At 38.0% G+C, this 12650-nt stretch overlaps 1 protein-coding gene across 2 annotated transcripts in view; it reads right to left on the bottom strand.

The window, feature by feature from the left end:
• The window catches only part of SYNE1 (spectrin repeat containing nuclear envelope protein 1), a 473246-nt gene that overhangs the window by 248713 nt on the left and 211883 nt on the right, over positions 1-12650 (bottom strand). For both annotated transcript variants that reach the window (XM_047102923.1, XM_047102922.1), the window contains exons 40-46: positions 12307-12486; positions 10234-10384; positions 9464-9622; positions 7442-7624; positions 4565-4666; positions 2049-2252; positions 813-1020 (exon numbers count right to left, since the gene is read on the bottom strand). In XM_047102923.1, the coding sequence (XP_046958879.1) occupies positions 813-1020; positions 2049-2252; positions 4565-4666; positions 7442-7624; positions 9464-9622; positions 10234-10384; positions 12307-12486 (1187 nt within the window). The remainder of the gene's footprint in view (positions 1-812; positions 1021-2048; positions 2253-4564; positions 4667-7441; positions 7625-9463; positions 9623-10233; positions 10385-12306; positions 12487-12650) is intronic.

Raw genomic sequence — 12650 nt, 5'->3', positions numbered from 1 at the left:
AGTAATGAAAATGAGAAATACATCCAAAACACTGAATGAGCTTCGTGGATTACCATAATGAATTAATGCTGGCCTTCAGCTCATTGCATCTTGCCTTACAGAATATTCCAGAAAGAAAATAATAATCATGTAGAATATACTATAGCATGTTCCATAACTATGACTGTTCATGGCAGAATCGAGAAATTGCCTCAGAGAAAAGACAGAAAAGAAATTTGTATTCCTAAGATATCCGATTTCCCATTGTTTCTTTCTTTTGGTAAAGGAAGATAAATAATTGTCTGAATATGTAAGAGAGCAAAGGGGCAAAGGCTCTAGGGGTGTTGAAGCCATTTTTATGGCAAAGGAAGGAACCGTGTCCTCTCTCCACCCAGCTGACTTAGAGTCATTTCACATCTTCATCAGTGCAAAGACACAGCTGGGTGGGAAGCCGAGTCAGGGACCTCTGACCGGCAATTTCCCGAATTACATGGCTACCACTGTTTCATGGCCCAATATCCAAGTTTATTGTGTTACTTCATCATAGCAGTGGAAGTAATTTTCCACCCAAATGAGCTATATGTAGAAAATCCAGATGAGTTTCAGAATCCTGAAAATGGTGAATCCCTACTTTCTTGAGGAGAAAGAGGAAGAATTATGGCTACAGCCCAAGCACAACACTTTCACTGCTCAAATCTGGACATACAAATGAATTTAAAATGATATTCTGCTGGAAAGCTTTTTCCAACTATTGCTGGCAGTTTCTAGGCAGCATTTGGTTTGGATTCTTTCTTATAAACAAACTACTCATGCAAAGGCTTGTCAGAGCTCACCATTGAAGTGCTTCTCCAGAAAATCCTGAAGGCTGGCCTGTGTTTTGGAGCACAACTGGCTCACAGCTTCGTGGTTCTTTATCAGCCCAGTCATAGCACTGCCCAAGCTCTCCAGCTCAATGGAATGGTACTTGCGGCACAAGCTATTGAGATTTTCTTGGGTGGAGCTGATGTTGCTTTGCTGACTTTGAAGTTCCTTTTGTATTTCCTACAGAATAAACAAATGCCATGAAGGATATTCATCACATTCAAGGGAAATATTCCATCTATTCCACTATGGTACTTTTTTTGGGAAACTGATGCTGTTGAAATACACTCAGTAACGTATGCATTTTTGTGGGATTTTTTTTTTTTTCAGTATTTGTAATAGATCTGTGTTGACTCAGAATTTTGCCCAGTTCTCTTTGGGAACAAGTGCAAACAGCGGTTGAGAGGTAGTAGCATTTGGATTATGGTCTAGGATTCCAAGCAAATTGAATAGGTTCTTAGGGATTCCAGCCCATGATCTTGGGTTTAGTCAGTTGATTAGAAACTATTAATGGAGTCACCCCCTAAGTTCACATTCTTCAGTGGACTACTAGGGCTTTGTTTTAGGCTCACAGGCCACAGGAAAAGCACCAGTAGTTAATTTTAAAATACATCTCTTTAGTCTTAAGTACAGTAAGAAAATATGTTCAAGAGAACAGATCACATATGTGAAACAGTCAACTCAACTCACAAGCTTTACAGACAGTTGATCAGTAATATTATCTCTATGGACAGATGACATGGAAGTAGAATGTTCTCTCGACTGTTGGTTTTTTGTTTTTGTTGTTTGTGTTTTTTTTTTAATATATCCTTCTCTAGATAAAAGCAGTCATACTGACCAACAAAAATAATTAAGTAATGAAAAACTACTCTGCATTCAAATTTGAAAAATTCATGGAAATTTGAACAGGTCTTCTACAGGCTCTACTCTTTTACTAAAGAAACATATTGGCAAGCATAGCTTATGAGCAGGCCCTACAGTAAGTAAAGCATGCTTTCTGCTTTTAGATGATTCATCTTCAATTTCCTACTACCTGCATTCATTTCTCTACCTGTTAACTTACTTTGCTGTATCCAATGAGTTAGTCGGCCTGATGTTAATATAGGTAACTGAGAGCAGAGTCTTTATTTTCATTCCAGTCACCACAAAATAGGAGAACCAATATGACCATTGGAAGTATAAATGCTTCATGATAGGTTATTACCTACCTTTACTTTTTTCAGTCCTTCCCATGTCTCCGTCTGAGCACAGTTCATCAACGCTTCTTCTACTTTTGTGAGCCAGCTTGTTATATCATTGATAAATTTCTCCACCTGTGTACTCTGAGTGGTGAACTCTTTCAAGGTTCCTTTTGCTTCTTCGGTAATTTCTTTGGCATGCTCCAGTTTCTGCCGTAAGTCTGCTTCTATAAACTAAACATAAAGTAGGATTTCATTAAAATCTGTGGTGACCAGGACACTCATTGGGTAGCAATTCTGTTCCTGTGCAGCTTAACTGTCAAAAACACATCAACCTAACCATGGAGGCTAATTCAACTTTTCTAAGAAGGAAAACCAGTGGGTGCAAGGGGTCAAACATGTTAAGTGACGGGAAAATGGAAACAGTACGTATTTACAGTTGACAGTGGATGTTAAAGTGGCAGTTTTGACAGAGGGCCCAAGGAAAACGGAAGGTCACGTTTCAAAAGCAGAGCTAAACCTACACAGAGTTACCAAGTTTGTGACTAAAACCCGGTTCTGAATTCTTCTCCAGAAACACTCACATGTGTATGTCCGGATGTAACCACGACTCTGAACAAACACCACTTTAGAATTTTATCATAAAGCAATTTTGTTTTTGTCTCCCACTTGAAAGCATTCAGTGAAGCTAGTTCTCTTCTCCCGAAGGACTTATTTCAGGAGGGCCCCTGACTCCTCTGGTCCTACAGATCATAAAAGGACTTATAATCATGATAAACTGCAAAATGCTTTCAATTCCACAATGAAAACATCTAGGCCCATTTCATAATCCAAATTGAACTTGAAGTTAGAGCTTTTATCTTATCCCTACCCTAGATCTGCTACAAATAGGAAGCCCATCTGAAGAAAGGTGTCAAGTGCCTCTTTTTCTATCTCCCCATTTTCTCTAGCTTCTGACCCTGCAGGTGCAGGCAAGCAGGAGGTGGGGGAAGGGCTCTGAAAGTTTTGACAACTACTGTGAGCTGGCATCTGTGCTCCTAGGCCAGGTGACATTTAGCATTCTCTCCTGTCACAGGCCTTCCTCTGTGGGGTTTTCTGTGACTCCTCTCAGTGCTGGGACCTCCCACTGACATTGTCTAGATACAAGCAATGCACTCTTCTCTGGCTCTTTCTCCTTCCACAGCCTGCGGGCATCTCTTTACCTTGCTGCTGAGGCCTGTTCCTCCCTAGAAAGCCTTCGCAGGTAACCTGAGATATGCAAGCACTGATGCTTTGTCCTTTCCTTTCCTCTGATAATTCACTTCTGGGCCAGAGGTCACACTCTGGCATTCACACAACAGATGATTCTGAGATGCAGGCCACTCAAAATAATCACTTCTCCTTTGGCAAACACATCAGCAGTTGGCTAGCCTCGCTCTCACCCTTAAGGTCTCTCGGAGGAATTAGATAGTAGCCCTGGCATCCACCAACTGCAGGGGCACATGTCATGCTCTCTAGATGACACCACTGAAACTCTTCCCTTTATTTTAAGGTAAGGAACAGGTGTCCCGATCCCTCTTCCTTGAGATGGGGGGTGATGGTGAGAAAGCAGAGGACAACGGTAGCTCTCTCCCAAGGCCCTGCCTCCATCTTAACTCTGCAAAAGTCCACCTGATGCCCATTTATATCCTTGACACAGGCAACATGCATAAGCACTCCTTTTCACTTTTCTATTAGCACCCTTTCCCTCTTGTTGCCTCAGGTGAAACTTCTAACATTCTGGTACATGTAGATCATCCACCCGTGATGCTAAGTGATGGACACGCAGTCTCAGGTCAGAGCGTAAGTATAGTCAAGCATGACAGACGGGTTAGCAAGAGGCAGTAAGTAAAGGACAAAGGCACAACAGGAAGAAGGAAAATGTAGAGGAAATCCCTGAGGGCAGAAACAAACGCTTAGGTTAAAGGAAGGCAGCGGAACACTTAGCCTGGAGCCTGTGGTGCTGGCTGCCGAGAGACCCCCGCCCCACTTGTTCCTACAGCTCCCTCGCTGAAGTAGCTCGGACTTCCTGGTCGACCCCGGCCTGCCTCGTGCTCCCTGTGGATCTGTGCCGAACACGGAGCCCCGAAATGAGGTTTGCGATGGCAATGTCTCCTAACCCAACGACTGGGTAACTGAATTAGAAGAATATCCACATTCATAAATGTGGTTTCTGCTCCTGCCCAGACGTAAAATGGTCCAAGAGGCAAGCTGGATGATACTACTCCTAAAATTTAGTAAGGAAAAGGGTGCTAATCACTTCCAACACAAATATAATATGTGTATCAGACATGTGTTATTAATACTAGCACAAGGAATTCTAAAGGTGTTAATGTTTTAACCCCCATATGTGGTTAAGAGCCGTGTCTTTTCTTGGAATTATGATGATAATAATGAGAATATATATATTGTATATATATGACATATAAAATTTATTGTTATTGTATTACATATCGATTATATTAGAGATTATATTTGAGGTTGAGTCTAGTATACGGTAGTTATTACAAACCTGACTGAATACTTACCTGAAGGTCTGGTGGTGTTTCTGGATTTTTAGTTAACTCTTTAAGATCATTAACTTTGCAATGAAGTTCTTCCAATCTCAACGCTTTGTTTTTAACTTCAGACTGCCAAAATAAAAGACAAAGACGAAAAGCATAAGTCGTCCAAACATTGACGTATTACAGTCAGCATTTAATAATTTCAAGAGTTAACTCTGACATGATGTCCTAACTTCAAGCCAGGGTTAAAAAAAAAAAATCTCTGTTTCATTTTCTGAGTCTATCATTATTTACGAATGTGGAAAAATGCCATCATTAACTTTCGCTTCCAGTGTGAGGGAGTATGCAGAACTTTCTCCCCATCCCCTTTTCCTGTAAAAAAAAAAAAGCTCCTGGAAAAAATTAAACACTAACTAAAAAGTCTTGAGTCACTGGGGATTTTCAATAACTGTCATTTATTCATTAGCATTAATATCACTGGCTACCACGGCAGAGAAATTCCTTTGAGGAAGGATCTCAAAGCACATACACATTGGGAGTGCCTAATTAACTGTGAACTATATGTAATACATAAGAAACATTCAAATAAAATTTTAAAATGTTTTTTTAAATAAAAGCCTTTTTTTATATTTTTCCTTTTTATTTTTAATTTATTTGCACCCACACTAACACACACAAAAAAAGAAAAAAATGGGTCAAGAACCATTACTGAACAAATTAGATGCTTGTAAACATAACTATTTATTTGGAGCCACAAAGGAACTTTTGATAAAGGATCCCTCTCAACTTCAATATGATGTTTTGGTGTTCGGGGGACACTAACAAACTTTCAGTCCAGAAAGCAATTTACTTACCCAGAAAGCAATCTGCTTACCCAGTAAGACATGATGAACTAATTGTCAGGCCCACTGGCTTCCTCCAGGAGCAGGATGAACAATTAAAAGATCACACCTAGTCACTTACTCACTTTCTCTCCTGAATTGCAGCAGCAACTCACTATGAGGCACTGGGCTGAGCCCACTTGACTGATTGTATTCGTTGCCATACCACACAGCCAATAACATAAAAACCCACTCCTGTGAGTGACTGAAGCCGGACACGCTGAACGTGGGGCTGATGTCCACTGGCTTCCTGGATCCCAGAGGTCAGTAGTAGGAGTGTACTGTGTGCCAGTTACATAATTGGCTCCCCAAAAGAGGAAGACCCCGACTTGCAAAAGTTACCCCCATTTTGAGCTACAACACGATGTCACCGCACGTGGGGTTGGAAGCATTGCCCCACAGTACAACATCCTACCACATGTCCCCCAGGCAGGTATAATAGGGACCCATAACTCAAGAGCCTAGATAAGAGTTGTGTGTAGAACAGAAATTAAGAGTTATAAGTTTTAAGTATTTATTAGCTTCATTTTAATATATGTATTTATATTAAATTTATATATTATATAAATTTGTATAATAAATTTTATATTCTATTAACTGTAAATTTATCTACAATTTAATTTTCCGTGATGGTTGTGTTTAACCCTGGCTTGCGAAATTCTTTAAATTTTGATAATTTTTTTAAGAGCTGGTACAAGCCCTCTTCAGGCATACACTACTGTTTGAGCCGTAATGTTCATTTAACGTCAAAGATAACATCTTAAGAGACTCTCCTGACTGCACTTGAAGTTGGGCTGATTTCCTCTACTTCTGTTTGCCTTTAGAAATACGTGTTTGATTTAAGACTCTCCAGAAAGCTCTTTGCGTCAAGGCTAGATAGCCTAGGTATACAGTTGATTCACCTACATTTTTTCAGACTGCAGTTATTCATCATCTATCTGTCATGTTCCATCGGTGTGCCAGGCACAGTACCAACACCCAGGCATGCAATGTTGAATACCGGTCTGCCCTCATGGGGAGGAGCTGGCTATATGCTTTATGAAACAAGTTATCTTTTGTCACTATTTCCTCTGACCTTGCTTCATTGTTCATCCCTGCCTAATTACTACTGCACATTTCACATACATACTGTTATGTAAATAATGTAAATGCCATGAGGATAGGGGCTTTGTCTGTTTTACTGTTTATTCTCAGTGTCTAAAAGAGTGCCTGACATGCTTGTTAAGAATCTGGGGACACCTGGGTGGCTCCGTCAGTTGAGCATCAGACTTCGGCTCAGGTCATGATCTTGCAATTTGTGAGTTCGAGCCCCGCATCGGGCTGTGTGCTGGCAGCTTGGAGCCTGGAGCCTGCTTTGGATTCTGTAACTCCCTCTCTCTCTCTCTGCCCCTCCCCTGCTTGTAGTCTGTCTCTCTCTCTCAAAAATAAACATTAAGAAAAAAAAAAAAGAATTTGATGAGTGAATAAGTAAATGAATGCAAGAATGGAAATAAAAAGTTTAAAATAGATTGGTGACAAGAGCTTTTCAAAAGGCCACTTTCTGGGGAAGCTTGTCACACTCCCGTCTCCAGTTTTCTTCCATTTCTAGAGGGAAAGTAGAAGAACCCAGCATCTATGGTAAGTGTTCAGCACATGGTACTCAGTAAACATCTTGTTTGAATGAAAAAAAAATCTAAATATGATTAAATTACAAACGCCTTCAATTTGGTTTTCCAGTAGGAAGGTGCCATAGTCTGAAATGAATGGAAAAATGGGAAAAAACATAGATTTTATGGGCTTTTACTTCTCTACCAATATTTTAAGTTTAGAGGTCCAACTAAGAAGTGATAAAAAAAAAGAAAAAAAAAGTCTTATCCGTTGCCTAGTCAAGTCTCTAGTAAATAGCAAAAGATAGTTACGACTTTTGTAACATTCATATGCGTCTCTGAAAGAAAGAATGAACTTTTAAAAAAGGACACATTTTTCTTGTATTCTGGTCAATGAGCTCACAGGCTCACGTATGTAGATGTGGTCAATTTACCTCAAATTCTTTAAGGAATTCTTCTGCTCTGACGCTATTATTCAGGTTACTGATGCTTTCGGCCAACTGTGGAACAGAATTGTTTGACCATCCGTCGATCTCGTCTTTACTTGAAAGTACATCACCCCAAATGGTCAGGCTTGCCCTCAGCCTATCCATGTTTTCCTCAATTTTCTCTGATACCTGGGACAGAAAACAGAAGCCATGTCACTATTAGTCTGAGGCTTTAAGATGCTCCCTGCCTCACCAAATTGCTAAATAATGTCAATGCTTCCTCAATCAAAAACTATATTCTCACTGAAAAACAAAGTTTTACAAAAATTATTATAAGGGAATTCGTGCACTTGACTCAAATAAATGCTAACTATTACATAAATTGTTTCTGTCACTGGGAGAGTTGACTGAATTTCTGAGACATTTGATTTTCATTTGTAAGTTGGGAAACTAAGAACAGGATTATTGAAGTCAATAATAATATAACATTCTCTAGGATAAGGGTCCATCTAGGGCAGTATTATACTTATTTTTGAAAGGAACACAATAAGCACTTTTATTTGTAATGCTGAAGTATAAAAGTGGACATAAATTAGACTTGAACATATTTATAGAATAAATAAATATGTAGGACAACAACCAACTTTGTACAACCAACTTTGTCTAAAGTTAAGCACTATTGCTTAAGACTCTTCCTGTAGTAAGAATGTTTTTTAACATTTTTTTAATGTCTATTTATTTTTGAAAGAGAGAGCCTCCAGGCTCTAAGTTGTCAGCACAGAGCCCGACACGGGGCTCAAACTCACAAACTGTGAGATCATGACCTGAGATGAAGTCTGACACTTAACTGACAGAGCCACCCAGGTGCCCTAGGTATGTTTGTTTTTTTTTTTAAGTTTATTCATTTTGAGAGAGAGAGAGAGAGCAGGGGAGGGGCAGAGAGAGAGAAAATCACAAGCAGGCTCTGCACTGCCAGTACAGAGCCCAATGTGGGGCTCGAACTCAGGATCTGTGAGATCATGACCTGAGCCGAAATCCAGTCAGATGCTTAACTGACTGAGCCACCCAGGCACACCAAGGATGTTTTGTTTTTTATTTATTTATTTATTATTTTTTAAAAAAATTTTTTTAATGTTTATTTATTTTTGAAACAGAGAGACAGAGCATGAACAGGGGAGGAGCAGAGAGAGAGGGAGACACAGAATCTGAAATGGGCTCCAGGCTCTGAGCTGTCAGCACAGAGCCTGACGCGGGGCTCGAACTCACGAACCGTGAGATCACGATCTGAGCCAAAGTCGGACGCTTAACCGACTGAGCCCCCCAGGCGCCCCTGTTTTGTTTTTTTTTAAAGTGGAGGCAAGTAAGGTTTCCTGCAGTTCTCTAATTATTTGATTATAGTACACAATTATCAATATCTAACTTTAGTAATATAGTTTAAGTAATTTAATCAATAGTAATGCATTGTAGGTTAACAGAAAGGCAACAGAATCACAAGATTTTTGAGCTGGAAGTTAACGTAAAACATGTATGGATTGAGATGTAGAGTTCCAGAGAGATCAAGTTGTTCACTGGTCACACAACTAGTAAATGACAGAGCAAGAACAAATACCCAAGGATGTAAACTACAAGTCTGATTTATACAATGCAAATATAGTCTTAGTACTCTAAGTGATTATACATTATAGTTTAATATTCTGTAGGACATTTATAAATTATTCTTCAATTTTTATCCATAATCTCAGAGTTTTGAGGGGAAAAAAACCATTCGGAGTTATAAATTTGTTGTGATTGAAGCTACCAAGTTAAATTCTAGAAAACTGCCACTGAATATTAACAAAATAAATCAAATAACCTTTTTTTACTAATTCTAAACTTTATGTGAATATTGTTTTTCTTAAAAATGTCATTTTGCCTGTAGCATTAAAAGCTAAAGATGAAATTCACATCCCCGAATAATCCTTTACCCCCAAATATGATAGACAAATATGAATATTTAAACTGTTCATACAATCCAGGTGATTATCTTACATCCAGCCATCTGTCCACAGTGCTCTCCATGTCTGTTTTCACGAGGTTGAAATCACTACTGTGAATTTTTTTCAGCTCAGATAATAACTGTTTTCCTTTACTTGTAAAGTTATCCAATTCTTTCTGTTTATTACACATTTCATTCTTGACACTTTCATGCTGTGGACATAAATGTTTCTTTAATTAATAAAATAATCAGCGATAAGTCAGGTGTTCAAAACCATTTGCCTCTGAGAAATTTATTTCATGGTTTGACCTTATGCGGAAACCAGTGATATGAATGAACTATATATCTTTTTGAATGGCTAGAATCCTAGGATATCAGTATTCCTAAAACAAAACAAAACAAAACAAAACAAAACAAAACAAAACAAAACAAGTTGAGTTTGTCAGCATGAATGTTCTACCTCTATATGTACTGACAAGAGTTTTGTAGAGAATTCATTATAAGTGAAAATAAGACCTACTAAGTCTACTAAAATAAATACATTTTTAAAAAACTTATATAGATATCTTTTTTTTAAAGTTTATTTACTTAGAGAGAGAGTGGAGGAGGGGCAGAGTCTGAGATGGGGGGGGAGAGAGAGAGAGAGAGAGAGAGAGAGAGAGAGAGAGAGAGTCCCAAGCAGGCTCTGCACTGCCAGCAGGGTCAATGCAGGGCTCGAACTCACAAACCCCAAGAACATGACCTGAGCTAAGATCAAGAGCTGGACACTTAACTGACTGAGCCACCCAAGCACCCCTAAGAGAAATAGATTTTGAATTATTACCTTGGATAAAGCCCATTTAAGATCCTCCTGATCTTTTATAGTAGTTCTGGTTGCAAGCACATTGTTGGCATTTTCTAGGACTTTAGAAACAACTGACTTCAGGTTCTGATAGTCTCTCATTAAGTCAATAAGTCCACAGCATTGACCCTGGCTATAATAATTAAAGAAAAGATATCATTTATTATGATGTATGAAAGGGAAGGATTCTCTATGATTGGACTTGATATGTAACCACACACATGTATTCATAGATGGCTGCTGGAATCAAGAGGAAACCATATTTCTACCCATTGAGGTCAAAGGAGTGCTGATCAAGCCAACTCACTCTAATGGCCAAATTGTTTCAGTGAATGAAGAATGCACACAGTCATTAAAACAAATATGTGACCTCAATGACAAGAAAAAATATGTTCTTGACAACTAAAACTTATGTAGATACCAACAATCTTTGTTTTTTTTAAAATTTTTTTGTTGTTTAATTGCATCATAGTGGTGTGTATTAAGAGGAAGCAAACAAAACAAAATAAAACAAAACCCCCACACCGAACAAACAAAATAACACTGCTTAATAAGTAAAATACACATGAGGATGTTGTTTTCCATTTCAATGACATAAATTTTCATTGAATTTGAATCCTCTTAAAATTGTGAAAATAAGAAGATAGTTTTTGTTTATAAGTATAAAATGTCTCTGAGCAGGCAATTCTACATGTAGGAATTTTTCCAAAGAAAAAGATGTACACTACGATTGAGGTAAAATTATATTCTTTACATCATTATTTATAATAGGAGAAAAAAATAGAAATAACCCAAATGTTAAAAATAGGCTATTAATTTTTTTAAGCTTATTTATTTTTGACAAAGAGAGAGAGAGAGAGCATGAGCTAGAGAGGGGCAGAGAGAGAGGGAGACACAGAATCCGAAGCAGGCTCCATCCAGGCTCTGAGCCATCAGCACAGAGCCTGATGCGGGGCTCTAACTCACAAACTGTGAGATCATGACCTGGGCCAAAGTTGGATGCCTAACCGACTGAGCCACCTAGGCGTCCCCAAAATAGGCTATTAATTGAATAAACTCTAATATATTCTTATAATTGAATACTGTGCAATCTCTAACAAATCACAATTTAAGAGAATATTCAATCATATGGAATAAAATTTTACAACACAGTTAACTTTCTAAAAGCTTACGTTAATAATCTATAGTATACAACAAAAAACCTTATGTACATAAAAAAACTGAACGTGAATGTTTATAGATGCTTTTTGATAGTCATTAAACTGGAAAGAGTCCAAATATCCATCAACTGGTGAATGAATAAGCTGTGGTACACCTATTAAATCAAATATTATTCAGCCATAAAAAAGAATAGATGTTATTAATACACATAACAATGTACATTATGCTAAGCAAAAGAAGGTATTTACTCAAGTGCAGTAAAAACTTAGGCACATGCACCCAATTGACTATGAATGTTTATAGATGCTTTATTTACAATCATCCAAACTGGAAAAAATCCATTTGTATGTGATTCTGAGAAAAATAATACTACAGAGACATAAAACTGATCAACAGCTGCCAGGGACTAGACATGGGGGACGGGTTGATCACAATGAGACATAGGAGGATTTTTTCAGGTGGTGGAATGATTATACAAGAGTTGATCATAGTAATACTTACACAGTATGTGTGTAATCATAAACTGAATGTGTGTTAAACTCATACAAGGGCATACACTTAACAGGATGAAATTTATTATACGTATATCATACCTTAATTATAAACAAGGAAAACAAAACAAAAAAAGAAAATCAGAGGTTAAGACTCTCACAGTAGCCCTTTGTAATTGTTGACAACTCCTGCTTTTAAGCGCTACGTTTCACCTACCATTGTTATTTCAAGACATCTTCCTCAATAAAGTTTTGTAGGACTAAATTTTTAACGTATGAGAGACACAGAATACCTAAGGTGGCAAAAGATACTCAACTCGATCACACCAACGCAAATCAACAGACAACAGCCCAATGCCACAAAATAGAAAGTTGAAAACAACAACTGAGGATTTTTACTTACTTTTCATGAATTAGTTTTTTGGTATCATCCCAGGTGACCTCTAAGCGGTTTATCTCCCTGTCGACCTCAGATGCAAAGGCCACATCTTTCTGAGCAATTTGTTTAGCTTTGTCTTTCAACCAACATAGTTCATGCTCATGAGAATTCAATTCATCCTCTAACTGATTAAAGACTCTCAACCTGTGAATTAAAATGTTATTATATTATTAACTTATTAAAGGTAAGAACTAATATTTCTTCTCCATAAAGCACACCTATAGCTATCTGGAAAAACTTTTTTTTTTTTTTAATTTTTTAATGTGTATTTATTTTTGAGAGAGAGCGTGCACGCGCACGTGCACGAG

Source organism: Lynx rufus, unplaced genomic scaffold (assembly GCF_022079265.1).
Source record: "Lynx rufus isolate CCGP_SWC_20201006 ecotype Redwood Valley unplaced genomic scaffold, mLynRuf1.p SCAF_6, whole genome shotgun sequence".
In the NCBI taxonomy this organism is placed as follows: domain Eukaryota; kingdom Metazoa; phylum Chordata; class Mammalia; order Carnivora; family Felidae; genus Lynx; species Lynx rufus.
The sequence above is the reverse complement of the archived record's forward strand: the minus strand, read 5'-3'. Positions and strand labels throughout refer to the sequence as shown.